At 41.5% G+C, this 15,954-nt stretch overlaps 1 protein-coding gene across 1 annotated transcript in view; it reads right to left on the bottom strand.

Moving 5' to 3' along the window:
- Positions 1 to 7,925: 7,925 nt before the first annotated feature.
- LOC122558861 (guanine nucleotide-binding protein G(t) subunit alpha-1) overlaps positions 7,926 to 15,954 on the bottom strand; it is a 66,928-nt gene continuing 58,899 nt past the window's right edge. Inside the window, exons 8-9 of the mRNA XM_043707720.1 lie at positions 11,347 to 11,557; positions 7,926 to 8,396 (exon numbers count right to left, since the gene is read on the bottom strand). Coding sequence (XP_043563655.1) covers positions 11,367 to 11,557 — 191 coding nt within the window. The 3' untranslated portion in view covers positions 7,926 to 8,396; positions 11,347 to 11,366. The remainder of the gene's footprint in view (positions 8,397 to 11,346; positions 11,558 to 15,954) is intronic.

Genomic DNA, 15,954 nt, shown 5'->3' with positions numbered 1-15,954 from the left:
GAGTTTAGAATAATGAAAGAGGATCTCATAGAAACTTATAAAATTCTAATAAGATAAATGCAGGAAGGGTGTTCCATTGATTGCGGAGTCCAGAACCAAACACTCACTGTCTAAGGATGTAGCTGGGCCATTAAAGGCTACGGTGAAGAGAAACTTCTTCACCAAGAGTGGTGAGCCTATGGCTTTCACTACTGTTGTGATGGTGTAGAGGTGTACTGTACCTTCAAGAGAAACTGGAACCTGGCATGGAGTTAGAGAGGCAAGCAGTGAGATGAAAGAATTTAAAATGTAATATTTGAAGGTGAAACCAATAGTGCAGCTGGGTTGCCATGATACAAGACAAAATTCAAATTCGGCTAATCAGTTTAAATTATGCCCCAGATACCAAAATCCAATCAAATTTGAATTTAATATTTTGATAATATTAAAACCAATGAAATATCCAATGTTTTGGGGTATAAAACCAGACATTTTGAACAGTCTGGGGGAGAACTGCCAAAGCCACCAACAAGTACAGACTGCCAGCAGAACAACTCTCTGAAAGGTATGTGTCTATAAGTTTATGCAGCAGAACATCAAAACCGACCTGGAGAGAATCTACAGAGAAACATCTACAAAGGAGAATTGGCAAAGCTGACTGGTTCAGAAACGTGAGTTTCTAAACGTGGTAAATCTTAATCGGGATTTTTTTTATCAGACTAATATTGTAGAGTGGGAGGTAAAAGATAAGTTTAAGAAAAAGGAGTTGTAAATAATTTTGGTTTTAATATTCTCTGATGGACTTAAATAATAAAGTTAATTTTTATTTTAAATATTTACCTCTGTTCTTTGCCTCTTGAATTTTTAACAGATTACAGCATGGGGTGAATCTTTTCTGTGTGGCTGGTTTAAATTAGCAGAGGGGTTTACCCGGTGTTATAACACAATTGAGCCCAAAATATTTGAATGTTTTAAAGAAGAAGACGGATATAGCTCTTCTAAAGGGATTGGGGCAAAATCGGGAACAAGGGACAGAGTTAGATAATCGGTCATGATCATATTGAATATCAAAGCAGGCTGAAGGAGCTGACTGGCTGACTCCGAGCATCTCAGCTTCTATGTTGAGGGTGAATCCAGAGCTACGGGGCATTGTTTAAAAATAAGGGTTTGCCCTTTTAGAACCGAGATGAAGATATTTTTGTTTACTCTCTGGCCATTGTATGCCTTTGTAACTCTCTATTTCAAGAGGTAATAGAGGCCAGGTTATTGAATATTTTGAAGGCAGAGGTAGATTGATCTCCTGTGAGAAGAATCTATGATTGTTGGAGTAGACAGGAATGTAGAATTCAAAACACTTAACAGATCAACTATAATCTTATTAAAAGGGCCAAATGGCCTACCTCAGCTCCAAATCTATAAGTTTATATGAGCATCATGCCCTTGATGATGCTCTCCTTTTTTGTGCAGTGATCTTTTATCTGTGCCAGTGAGACAACACATTATTCACACTGGCAAAAAAAAGTAACTCTCTCTATTGCCTCTCTTTCAGAACTGAATGCTTCATCTGTTGTGTTACTGAGTCCTTTTAAAATAAATCTGTTTGTCACAGATGTCAACCTGTGCCTTCCCAAAGCAGTTCCCTCTTTGCTCATACTTAAGGAGCTAACCTTAACTTTTCCTCCAAAAATGTTACCACTTGTAACTCTGCCTCTTTGCACACATTCTGTCGCTCTTTCTCATGTGAACCTTGCCCTCCATCCTTATCCAACTTAGTGGCACAGTTGCAAACTACCCTAATGATAAAGTTTGATTGTTGTGACTCACATTTCCTTCCAACGCTTAACCAGATGTGTTTGTTTTCACTCCTACTCATTGTTCAATCTGTCATATTATTGTGATAACCACCCTGTGTTAACTCCATTCTCCGATTCTTACAGTCCAGTGGCTATCCCATTTATTGTGCTGAGTAGTTGTTTCCACTTTATTGCTAAAGAAATCTTCCTACTCTATCTTACTCTCTGCCTATATTTTATTTGGCTCTCTGCTTCAATTTCTAACAAAAACTTGAATCGGATCTGAAAGGGAAATTTAACACCCTTTATAGCAAGGTTCAGGAAACTGGTGTTTATTTATATTTCTAGTTTAATTCTTATTATCGTACATACTCAAGATCTCATGTAAAAATTGACCTCTATTTTTGGCCAAAAGATCTGGAATTTTTCATATATCTCATGTAAAAGTCGACCCTAGTTCTTCACAGATAACAGATCAACATTTTATGAGTCAGTGTGTCAACTCAGGCGCTCCACTCCGGGTTTTCAGAATTACCATAATTTGTTTTTTTTCCCCTCTTTATTCATTTCGCTAACAGTTCGGCTTCTGCTAATGATACGATGTGAATTTTGATGGGCATTAAATTCAGCCACTCAAACGTAGTATCCATGTATCAATTGACCCCGTAAATTTAACCTGGAAAATTAGTCAAAAAAATTGCCTATTACTCGAGAATATACAGTAGACATAATGATTTTCATTGCACCTGATCTACTGGTCTCTGAACACTTTGATAAATTATCTGGCATGGTCATGGATTTTTCAAAGCCTTTGGGATATTCTACTGTAAATTTCTAATCAAGTTATTGTAAGTCTTCTTACCACAACTATGTTCTTAGCAATGTACTTTCCTCTCTGATCTATTTGTGCTGCAGTTAGTGGTTCATCCAGCCATTTTCCCATTAACTGGGTTCCCCAAGGATCTGCCCTCTCTCCTATCCTTCTCCAGTATAGTAATTGCTATCCCTGAACATCTGACCTTATGCACTCTACTTGTCCTGATTTAATTTTACATGCATCAACTTCCTCCATCATTCCATTTCCAGACCCCTCAGGCAGAAACATTGCGTCCTAGTCATGGGAGAACAAAACCCTTCATGGATTCAATGCTTCAAAGAGAAATTTTCGTTATGTCTCTCAAGCCAAACTAACGGCACCCAGTTAGTCTTTTCATCACTTGCCACTGTTCGGTCCATCGCTTTACGACACAGCTCCATCTCTGCAAATACCAAAACTGGTTCTTGGAGATGCCTTTACACTCAAACTGGTGGCCTGCTTCCACACCAGAGGGATTCTATAAATCTCTAATCAATTTGAAATGTAATTCCTTAACATGTAATGAGGGAGTGAAAGAATCTTTGCTCCATGAACATTGAATCTGAAGTTTTAATGGATATACAAATTGGCTAGTGATCAACTGGACCATCTAAACATCTCAAAACTGGACTTTCCACTGGACTTTATAGTTGATTCAAGCTAAAGGAGTTGGAAATTATCCCTGCCTGAGTGACTTACTCCAAAGACCTGGACTAATGGCTGGAGATGGATGTTCAACTGCCATTGTAGCAAGTGGGGAATTTAAATAGCCTTGAAATGAAACGGTAATAGGATCATGATAGGATTGTTGTAAAAACACATTTGGTTTTATGAATGCCCTTTACAAGAAAGAAATCTCAATCTTTATGCCATCTTTACCCAGCCTGGCCCCTGTATGGCTCCAAGGCACAGTCTCTGAAATGGACCAGCATAAATTGCAGCTATAATGAGAGAGGATAACAATAAAATCAGACTGACCACCCAGATAGAAGTTGGATTTGGGTGCATTGAAGGCCCACCCAGCCCAGTAATCACTACAAGGTCCTCCTCACTAACTCCTCTGGCAATGTATACCAATATTGTTTTGAGCTTTTCCTTAGGCTAATCAGGCTGGCTTTACTCATACAGGTAGAATCTTATCCTTCTGCTAACATCCAGATTCATAAAATCACAGAATCCCTACAGTGCAGATAGAGGCTGTTTGGCCTATCAAACTGCACAGTCCTCCAAATAGCATCCCACCCAATTCCCGTAAGCTCACATTGACCACAGTTTACTGACCTAGCATCATTATACTGTTGAAGAGAACAGAGCACCCAGAGGAACCCACGCAGACATGGGGAGAATGTGCAATCTGCACACAGTCACAGTTGGAATTGAACCTGGGTCCCTGGGACTGTGAGGCAGCAGTGCTAACCACTGTGCCACCCTGGATTTGTCCTGACCCATGGATCAGAGGTGATGATGTCAGGAGAACCATGGAAACCCTCAAGATTGACTTTCAAGGCCATGCCATCTCAGGGTAACTGTGAGGAAGGAAATCATTTGCTGATGAGCACATTCCACTTTCCCTCAGTGGATGAATCAGTGCTCCCTTATGTTGAATATCACTTGAAAGAAGCACTGACGGCAAATAATATACACAGTGTAGAGGATTAGTCTGTGGTTTGGGAGCACCATGATGAAACAAGCCCTGAATAGCAGATCTGCCAGGCCATGTCTAACTGCAGGTGGTGAGAGAACTAACAAGGAAGTCCTTAACCTGAGCAGTGTTATATCGGCCCAAGAACTTTCCTCTATTGGCTAGAAACTAGCCTTAGCTAGTTCTTTCCTCAAAACCTTGACTTTCATTGTCACAAACACTCTGCCTGAAGGCAGGTCCTTGGCTCATCATCCACATCATCTTGAGCTGCCTTTGAAAGCTGTGTTTTGTCATCTCCTTCCACTGTCAGGAATTAAGTCCCAGGTCTGAGCAAAATGGAACCCGTACTGTTGATATTATCCTGACTTAAGATGATGTTAGCCATCTAGCCAATGAGTTAAACTTCCCCAACCTCACCTGTAGCACTCAGCTTACCCACTCTTTCATTTCCCTGAGAAGTTAAGCCTTTTTAAAAACCAACTGATCACTACTACTTGATTTAACAGTTGCCTTTAGTCTCTCTCTTAACTTTGAGACTTTCTTAGTCCTTCAAGCAGGATGCCCAGGCCATGTGGCTGATGATGTGTTGGGGTCTGATTCTCCTGCTGCTGATGGCCCACACTGCCTCATGGATGCCCAGTCTCGAGCTGCTTGATCTGTTCACAGTCTGTCCCATTTAGCTCACTGATAGAGCCACATAACGCAACGAAGAGTCCTCAATGTGAAGACAGAACTTTGTCTCCACAAGCATTGTGCAGTGGTCATCCATAACACTTTCAGATACAGGAGCAGAATAAGGCCATTCGTCCTGTTGAGTCTGCTTCGCCATTCCATCATGGCAGCTATATTTCTCAAACCCATTCTCCTGCCTTCTTCTTGTGACTCTCGAAATCTTTCTTAATCAAGAACCTATCTATCTCTGTCTTAAATACACTCAATGATTTGGCCTCCCCAGTCTTCTGCAGCAATACTTTCCACAGATTAACTGCCCTTTGGCTGAAGAAATTTCTCGTCAGCTCAGTTCTGAAGGGCTGTCCTTCACTTGGAGTCTGTGTTCCCTACCAATACTATCACAGAAAATGACCAAGTATTTTTTTTCTCCTCCTGTTGATTCCCTCACTGATTGGTGCAGACGCAGCCTGGCAACTGTGGCTTTTAGGATTTGACCAGCTCAGTCAGTAATGGTGTTACCAAGTTAAGCTTAGTGATGGACATTGAGGTCATTCTGTGCCCTTGCCTCCCTCAGGAGTGTTCAACGTGGAGGAGCACTGACTCAACAACTGAGGTAAGGGGTGGTGGTGGCATGATAGGAAATCAGCAATAAGTTTCCTTGCCCCTGTTCGACATGATGCTATGAGATTTTATGGGGTCTGAAGTTAATGTTGAGCGTATCCAGTTGTATACCACTGTGCCACCACAGCTCGTACTGGTGGTCCTGTTCTGTCCTGCTATTGGAAGAGAGTAGACCCAGGTTGGTGACAATGGTGGAGGGGACATTGTCTGTCAGGTATGATCTGTGATTCTGATTATGTCAGGCTATTCTAGGCTAGTCTGTGGGACAGCATTCCCAATTTTGGTACAAGTCCCGGATACTAAATGGAAGACTCTGTAGCGTTCACTGGGCCGTCTTGCTGTTGTTGTTTCTGGTGCCAAGCTAATGCCTTAATAACACTAAATGATCAATGTAACTTGATAAATACCAAAAGGAAATGTATATTTGAAGAAATGTTTGCAGAGTTCTAAGGGAAAGGGTGAGTGACTAGCACTGATAGGGTAGACTTTCAAAAGAACAGATTCATGATCGGTCTAAAGGCCTCCTGAGTTGAATCCTGCTGTCATCCTGGAGAATATGTCAGATTAGTGAGTGGCTTGGAAGATAATTTGCAAGTAGTGGTATTCCCAAATATCTGCTGTCCTTATCCTTCTAGATGGTAGTGTTCATGAGTCTGGAAGGTGCTGCCTGAGGATCTTTGGTGTGCATCTTGTAGATATCCACACTGTTGCTACTGAGCAGTGGTGGTGGTGGAGGGAGTGGATGCTTGTGGATGTGGTGCCAAAGGCTGCTTTGTGCTAGTTGGCATCAAGCTTCTTGAGTGTTGTTGGAGCTGCCTCCATCCAGGCAGTGGGGAGTATTCCATCATAGTCCTGACTTACACCTTGTAAAGTGGACAGGCTTTGAGGAGTGAGGAGGTGAGTTACTTGTCACAGTTTTCCTAGATTCTGATCTGCTATTGTAGCCAAAAATTGAAAGTCCATTTCAGTTTTTGGTCAATGGTAACCCTCTCCAGGATGTTGGCTATGAGAAATTCAGCAATAATAATAGCATTGATAATCAAGTACTGATTGATTTAAAGCATCTAAGGAATGAATGCCAAAATAGATACAAGATGTTTTGGGACGTATGTGGGTGAATAGTGTATACTGTACATATCCAGGAGGCATAACCAGCTAGAATATTTTTGAAATGGTAGTATTCAGTCATTCCCCTCAACAAATACACCATATGTGTATTTAAACATAGGTCTTCCGTTCCTGATTTCGGCATCCTGTGTTAGTCATGCTCGGAAGAAGCTGACTTCCTTTTGAAATAGCAATTGGAGCAGTGTATTCAAGACCGGATGAATTCCTTCAAAATGCAAGTCAATAAACAGGGGTCTGTTAGGAATTAGTGAGCCACATTTGCTAGCCATTTGTCAGTTTGGTGCATTTACAAACCCTGTCCTCGCAATAATAACTAATCTACCATTAACCTTACCTGGCCCTGTTATATGGCAAATCCAATCTCTGGATTAAATGATTTATCATTTATACAGTGTTAAATAAGATCTGAAATCTATTGCGTGATGGGGATATGTTGAAACTAACCAGCCAGTGTTCTTCACAGGCAGATTCATATCTTGCTGAAATTGAGTGTTTTCAGATTTCTATCCATAAAGCAAACGCACAACATGTTTGTAAAACCTCAAAAACCACCCAAAAGCAGCTGCTGACAGTTTGAAAGAGTATCCCACAGCTATTGATCTTTTTTTTGCTGCTCTTTTATTGAGTTTGCATAAAAGTAGGAGACTCTTTTTCATCTGGCAGCCATTTTACCCCAATCTACTCCCTGGCACAGACTGTGCTGTTTAAATTCTTGCAACAGCACCCTCTAAAGGTGTTATAGCTTACTACAGCTTGAGCTCTGCTGGGAATTTTCTTGTATACCTAGCTCCAAGCTCACTTGCACAACTGAATGAACTTTTAATGATCTGCAGACTGTAGAACAGGACAGTAAAATTCACTACAGGCACGCCCCGGGGTGTCAACAAGTTCTGTTCTGGAGTCCATTTACAATTCGATTTGTCTGCAAGTTGGAACACAGTACTGGATGATGGAAAGGACCTGTTCTTAAATGCAGGAAATGTTTTTTATGTTTAAAATGACACCCATTTATGAGTCCCCCTGTACATTGATAAGAGAGCTGGATCCTTCCTGCTATTCTCCCCCTGCAGGTGGCTTGGAATACTGCAGTATCTATTAGGTTGTACTGTAAATCATTTCATCTTGACTCCCCTCTCCCATCCATATTTCATTGATGAATGTTGTCTTTCCTTTCCAAGTGCTCTTACTGGTTCTCACTGCTTACTACAGAATGAATTGAGCTGTAGCTATTGTGTTGCATTCAAATGAATTTAATGCATCACTATAAACATCAACTAAATTGTTTATTTAAAAGAAGAGCTGCCACTTTAAAATCCCTAGTTTGCTAGTTTAATGCACGGGATAACAGTGCTACTGTATAAATTTATACCCCATGCAAATCTGGAACTGATAGGAGATCCCAACATTTCTTCAATCTACTTATCATTGGAGATTTAGTTGATGGGCTGTATTGAATCAGCATTACTGTAGGAAAGCAATTTTGGTTAAAACCACAACTGTCTCCAGGAGGGAAATCGGCTGGGTTGATCAGATCATTACAGGATTCTTAAATGTTTAATGGAACTGCTTCTGTCCACATCTCAATCACAGCCAATGATCGCAAACAGATTGGAAACACCATCAGCAGACATAGGATCAGAACTTCTCTAGGCTCAGTCATTGAAGAATAAAATTCATGGGTAGCTTTGAGAGTATTGTAGAGCTCCTGGGATAAAAGACAACAAAGAAAATAAGACAGTAAAATAATATTGTATTCACTATGATGAATGATGTAAAGCATTACAATAATAACTTGTGATTTATACAGTGCCTTCGACATGGTATTTAAGCCGAATGTGCATTTCAGGAGTGACATCAAACAAAATTCGTCTGATTGTTGGATCAGTAGATGATAAGATAAGTGATCAACAGCTTGATACAAGAAATTAGTTTTAAGCATGTTTTCAATTGATTAAAGGGGGATGAAGGTGTAGGGAGAGAATTATCAAAGCTTTAGGGCACCAATGTTGGAGTGATGAAAATAGTGGGTGCATAAGAGGCCAGAATTGGAGAGTTGCAGAGATCCTCAAGGGTTGTAGAATGAAGGAGGTTACACAGATAGGGAGGGGAAGAAGTTGTGGAAGGATTTGAATTAAATGATATGAATTTTATCCTGAAAACAGATGATGCAGGTCATGATTTCTTTCAACATCTAACCTTCACGAAGGTGGTCACAAGGATGCAAATTGTTAACCTTGAGATGTTGACAGAGGGGAAACCAAAATCGGTCAGTGAGCAGCACTAGGTAGGATACAAAAATGGAGGAGATTAATAAGAACAATTGTTGCAGATTGATGAACAGAAGTGCAGAATGGTGAATTATCTTCTCAAACTCCTACTCTGCAGATGTTACGATGCGCCAGCGCAGATGCTTGCACATGGTGGGCAGGAGGAACTGAAGGGTGAGATGACTTCCTCCAAAGATCTGGCTGAGGAAGCACACGTTCTAGGAAGAGGTCCCATTCAGATGAAGTTATTGCTGTATTTTTCACTGACTGAACTAATCAAATCAAAAGGTTCTGAAGGCCTGGAAATACCACCAGAAAATCAGTATTTATAATAATAGTGGGTCAGCACTGTCAGCACTGCCTGCCAGTTCAGTGAATGAGAATTGCTGAGCTTAGGTAATAGACTCAAAGCTCCCATTGAAAACACTAATGTTTGTGATAACTTGTTCTGTTCTATGTTGTGGTCTGAGAATGGGTGTTCTCTTAAATCATGATCTTAGCAGATCCTCGCTGTCAAAAGTCCGTTTTACTAGTAATCACAAATTGTTAAGACAAATGAAGAAAATGTGTTGTCAGTGTTGAGCCAAGACACAATCTGGATTGGAAACAGAAAGGTATTGTACCACGCTGAGCAGGATAAACAGCAAGCTATAGAATCATATACACCTACTCTGTGTGTGCATTCTGAGAGTATCTCAGACAGAGACAGCTTGAAACCTGGTGAGTATGGGGTGCTGTGAGAGAGCGTGGAGGTGGGCAGATCCTGGAGCTATAGCTCAACACCTTGTGTTGTAAGCCAGAGAAAAGTCAGCCTTGGAATTGAAGGTGAGTATTTCCTGAAGTGAGGGTGTAAAAGCAAGGTTAGCACTGCTGCCTCACGACACCAGGGACCCAGGTTCGATTCCAGCCTCTGGTGAGTGTGTGGAGTTTGCATGCTCTCTTCATGTCTGTGTGGGTTTCCTCTCACTGTCTAAAGGTGTGCAGGTTAGGTAGTTTGCCCATGCTAAATTGCCCATGGTGTCCAGGGGTGTGCAGACTAGGTAGGTTAGCCATGGGGAAATGCAGGGATAGAGTACAGGGGCTGTTCTGAGTAGGACGCTCTTCGGAGGGTCAGTGTGAACTCGATGGGCTGAATGCCCTGCTTCCAAACTGTAAGGATTCTATAAAAATCTTTATGTTTAAGACTGAAAGAATGCACTGTGCTGGCTGGTATCCTAAGGTTGGAGAAGTTTGCATTTTAGAGATGTCCAATGAAGATTGTAGAACAGAACAGCTGCAAGTGTATTTTAAGGCTCAGTTACTATTAAGGATGTCTGTAAATTACTTGAGTGTTATTTGTTTTAGATACAGAGTGAGAGAGTCGGTTCAAAACTGAGATGAGGAGAAACTACTGCTCTCGGTGGGTTGAGAGTCTTTAGAACTCACTGCCCCAGATTCAAGACAGGACGCGTATGAAAAGGAGGATAAAGGGGTATGGGGAGCAGGCAGGAATATGGAGTTGACACCTGGATAAGATCAGCCATGACCCGCTGCTAATTCCAGTGTTTCGACATTTTGTGTACAGAAGGAGAAACTGGCATCGCAACATAATCAGGTGTTCCTATAAATCATTGACTATTTGTCATATGGCTGAGCAAGGAAATTAGCCAAAGCTGTTATGACAAAGGTAATGCAGGGCACTAGTGAGAGCTGATTGAGAGTCAGTGAAGGACACTTTGAGTTACATTGGCCTTTTCTTCCGTGTCAAAAATCTAATGAGGGTAGTTTGGTCAGGCTGGGCTTCTTTCCACTGGAGCTTAGAAGAGTGAGGAGTGACCTGATCGAACTGTATAAGCTCCTGAATGATCTTGACAAAATGGGTATGGAAATGCTGCTTCTTGTGATGAGTCCAGAACTAGGAGACACTGTTTTAAAGTTAGGGGTCAGCCTTTTAGAATAGAGGTGAAGAGAATATTTTTCGCTCAGAGTGACTTTGGAGCTCATTGCCTCAGAAGGCAGTAAAGGTGGGGTCATTGAATATGTTTACAGCAGAGGTAGACAAATTTCACTGAGGCAGGGGTATCAAAAGCTGTCTGGAGTAAATGGGAATGTGGAATTCAAAAGGAACAGACCTAACCACAATTTCATTTACTGGGGGAACAGGCTTGAGGGGCTGAATGGCCTATTTATGCCTCTAAATTGTATGTTTGGTCATGGGGTGAGAATGTATTGTTATAGCCAGAGAAACATGATACTGAGAGAGCAAAATGCATGATAAGAGAATGATAGTTTCGCGAGACGCGCTACAATTTCAAACTGTGCTTTTGTTCGGGGAGATTAGGTGCTGCACGGTTGCAGTTGCCTCGTTGCTTTGATCAAGGCTTTACATAATTTCAGCAAGAACGATACCTTGGACAGCTGGGAGTGATTTAGAAGAGACCGCAGTCTTTCAAGTTCTCCTTGATGATGATGTCTGTCACTGCATCGAACACAAACTTGACGTTTTCTGTGTCAGTGGCACAGGTCATGTGCGAGTAAATCTCCTTCACATCTCTCCTCATGTTTAATTCCAGGAATTGGGCTTTAATGTAAGCCCCAGCATCCTCCATTGAGTTGTTACCTACAAATAGTGGACACGGACACAAGGTAATTGAACTTCTGAAATTATGTTAGTTTCATTGCCCTCACCATCTGAGATTGCTTGACATCCAAATCTCCAGAAATTCCTACACTCTATGCTGCACGCAAAGATTTTGATATTCAAAACACAACTTGCTCTCTCCCAGTTTTACAAGTTGGGTGTGTTTGTCAGTAAGGCTTTAAATAGACTTCTGTCAACAGCAGAGTAAATATCAGCACTTAGTCCATGATTTTGACCCACCCTGGTCCTGACTCATTCCATCACCATCCTGTTTGGCTCCAATCTGGTTTTACTCCCTGTCAAAATTCAAAATGGCTATTGATCTCAGAAAGATTGCAATGTAGATCTACCAGGTCATATCCATGGGTTAAATTATATTAAAAAAAATTATAGGAGTAAGATATTGTATTCCAAGAAATGTAATGGTTTAAAAGCTATTTGCTTGAAATTTACAAGATATTAATGGAAACAGCTAGGATTGATGGACATAAACTATTTCTGCTTGTAATCCCAGGCAGGAGCAGAATCACAGAATTCCACAGGGCAGATAGAAGCTATTTTGTCTATCAACTACGTACCAACCCTCCGAACAGCATCCCACCCAGTACATGCCCATTACCTTGCATTTACCATGGCTAATCCACCTAACCTGGACATGATGGGAGAAGTTAGCTTGGCCAATTCATCTAACCTGCACATCTTTGAACTGTGGGAGAAACCAGAGACACCCATATAGACACAGGGAGAACATACAAACTCTGCAAAGACAGTCACCCAAAGTTGGAACTGAACCCAGTCGCTGGCACTGTGAGGCGGCAGTGCTAATCACTGAGCTACCATGCCACAGCAGAGTCAAAATATTTGATGTAGACTTTCCAGAGTGAACTTAAGGAATGGGTGAGAGACATTGCAAATGACAATTGTCAGATCAATTTTGAAGTTGAAAATGTCAGACTTTTCTGAATTAAACCTGTTTAAGGGAAATGCAGTAAGTGTTGATGCAGCCATGATTTCGGTGAATGCAGGAGTGAGTTTGAGGGGTTAAATATTGTTAAACATGAAGGCGTGACCTTGCAGAAGTTTATAAAATCATGAGGGGCATGGATCGGGTGAATAGTCAAGTCTTTTCCTCAGGGTAGGGGAGTCCAAATATAGATGACATGGGTTTAGAGTGAGAGGGGAAAGATTTAAAAAGGACCTAAAGGGCAACGTTTTCACACAGAGGGTGGTACGTATATGGAATGAGCTGCCAGAGGAAGTGGAGGAGGCTAGTACAATTACAACATTTAAAAGGCATCGGGATAGGTACATGAATAGGAAGGGTTGAGAGGGATATGGGCAAGTGCTGGCAGGTGGGGCTAGATTAGGTTAGGATATCTGGTTGGCGTGGACGATTTGGACCGAAGGGTCTGTTTCTGTGCAGTACATCTCTATGACATTAAATGTCCATATTCTGTGATAAATTAAAGAAAAGACCTAACTAAAGGTGACTGTCCTGATATCGCAAATGATTTAGGAAGTGCACACCACAATGTGGCGAGTTTGGTTTCTCATTTGTATTGGGTCAGCTGCCCCTTAGTCTGGGCAGTAGTTGTGGGTACTGCAATTGGTTAAGAGCAGAAGAGGAACACCAGTTCCTGTTTGTTGCCCTCCAACCAAAGCTAACAAATGTATATAGGATGCTGCACTGGGCTTGCTTTGGGGCAGCACGGTAGCTCAGTGGTTAGCATTGCTGCCTCACAACTCCAGAGACCCAGGTTCGATTTCAACCACACTGTCTGGAGTTTGCACATTCTCCCTGTGTCTGCGTGGGTCTCCTCCGGGTGCTCTGGTTTCCTCCAACAGTCCAAAATGATGTGCAGTTAGGTCAATTGGCTAATTGCTACATAGGGGTGTGTAGGTTAACTGCCTTAGTCAGGGACAAATATATAGGGTAGAGGAATGGGTCTGGGTTGGGTTACTCTTCAGAGGGTTGGGATGGACTTGTTGAGCTGAAGGGCCTGTTTCCACACTGTAGGGATTCTAATTCTAATATGCTTATGCCCAAAATGTCGATTCTCCTACTCCTTGGATGCTATCTGCCCGGCTGTGCTTTTCCAGCACCACACTCTCGACTCTGATCTCCAGCATCTGCAGTCCTCACTTTCTCCTGGTTGCTTTCAATTCTCTCCGACTTTCAATGACAAGGTTTACTTATCCACTTTGAATGGAAGACATCCAATGAGACATGAGGCTAAGGACTGGCCTATTCTCATTGGTTAATCCAAAAGATGGGGATATTTGATGTGCTGGCCAATATCTATCTATCGACCAATGTCAGACAAAAACAAAATGGTCATTGCCCAACTGTAGGAGCTTGCTATGCAGAGATTGGCTGCTGTATTTCTTGTTTAGAATCAACCTGTTCAAGGATATTATTACATACTTTGTAGAGCACATGAGACTTAAACAGGGACTTCCTGGTCCAAAGATAGAGACACTACTACTGTACAATAGAACCCTACGTTACAACAGTGACTATACTTTAATAAGTACTTCATTAGTTGGGCAGTTGTAAAATCTGCTCAAGAGATTACTTGGTTAATAATTCAGGATGGCTTAGCTATTACACACAGATTACTTTCTGTTGGCAGTATCTGTGCTTTTCTATCTGTAATAATTGAAACAAATATTTGAAACACATCAGTTGACTGACCAGCTCTTGTGCTGGTGAAATAGTCGGGTGCATCTGTTTTATGATTTAGCTTGAGGGTGAGTTTTAATTGCCATTAATGTCAGTGTAAAATTGTTCGGTTTGCCAAGTCTCTCATTTTCAGAAGAGAACAGAAGTGGTGATTGAAGTGGCTAAATAAAAAACACAGAAGGACAAGGAGCAGTACCAGAAGAAATGGTGGAGGCTGGTACAATTACAACATTTAAAAGGATTTGGATGGGTATATGAATAAGAAGAGTTCAGAAGGATGTGGGCTAAATGTTGGCAAATGGGACTGGATTAGATTGGGATACCTGGTTGGCATGGACGAGTTGGACCAAAGGGTCTGCTTCCATGTTGTACATCTCTATGACTCTAGGCAGGCTAAGAGACCAAGAGAGAGCCACAGAGAAAAAAAGAAAGAAAGAGAGAGAGATGCAAGGGAGAGAGCAAGCGACACACAAGAACACTGAATGAATTTATCTGTCAGGCAGAAATATCAAACGCATGATTCTAACATCAACGATTCTATGAGCCCGAATGCCTTAGTCTCTCAAGGTGTGAAGATAATTAAAATACAGTTGGAGTATTGAAATTTTATCTCGAGGGATTAAAAAAAAAGGATGGAAGTCATGGTATAGTCAGATGGTGCTGTACATAGATCCCAGTTAGAAAATGGTGTTCACTTCTGGACAAGGAACTTCAGGAAGAGGAAATTGACCTTGGAGAAAGTGCAGGACAGTTTCAAGAGAATGAGACCAAGGCAAGTTAAATTATCAAGGGCAATTTGCACAGAAATTCTCATAAGTATAGAAGATTAAGGGGTGATGCATTTGAGATGCATTGGGTGATTAAAAAGCTGATAGTATCAACAATGCATGCTCTGATGGGAGAATCCAGAATAAGGTTGCTTAATCTTAAAACATGGGCTCGGCCATTCCAGGGTATTGTTCAATGTTTCATTTAAAATTCAGTTGTTGTGCACATCCAGTTTCTTGCGCAACACAGTGCCTTTAAATGTAAGGATGTATGTGCACACAGTGGTTAGCACTGCTGCCTCACAGCACCAGGGACCCCCGTTCAATTTACAAGGGAACACAGTGCCTGTGTGACACCCTCCACAGCATTGTACAGTGAGTCATGTCTGAATGCACCACTTCAAACAAGAGACAGTGGAAATCAGGCACTGTCTCCTCAAAGGTTGTTGAGGTTGTGCTGATTGGAACTTTCAACATTGAGATTAATCGATTTGTGCTGAGTTCTGGTGAAAGGTTGTTGACTTGAAACATCACATCTCCAAAGATGCTCAATGGCCTGCTGAGATTTTCCAGCATTTTCTGTTCTTAATTCCAGATTGCCAGCACCCAAAGTTTTTTTCCCTTCATGTTGATAATGTATCGATAATAAAGGAATTGGAATGAAGGCAGGTATTTGGAGTCAGAATACATCTTGAAAGACATACTCCTGTCTCTATGTTCCTCTCTCCCCTCAGCTTCCTGCTTCAGCAAAATAAATTCCCATTCAAGTCACACAGCATCCTGACTGGGAAATTTATAGGGAATAGCATGGTGCTAGAAAAGCACAGCAGTTCAGGCAGCATCCGAGGAGCAGGAAAATCGAAGTTTCGGGCAAAAGCCATTCATCAGGAATACAGGCAGAGTGCCTGAAGGGTGGAGAGATAAAT

Source organism: Chiloscyllium plagiosum, chromosome 18 (assembly GCF_004010195.1).
Source record: "Chiloscyllium plagiosum isolate BGI_BamShark_2017 chromosome 18, ASM401019v2, whole genome shotgun sequence".
NCBI classification, from domain to species: Eukaryota; Metazoa; Chordata; class Chondrichthyes; order Orectolobiformes; family Hemiscylliidae; genus Chiloscyllium; species Chiloscyllium plagiosum.
This window is presented reverse-complemented; position numbering and strand designations above follow the sequence as displayed.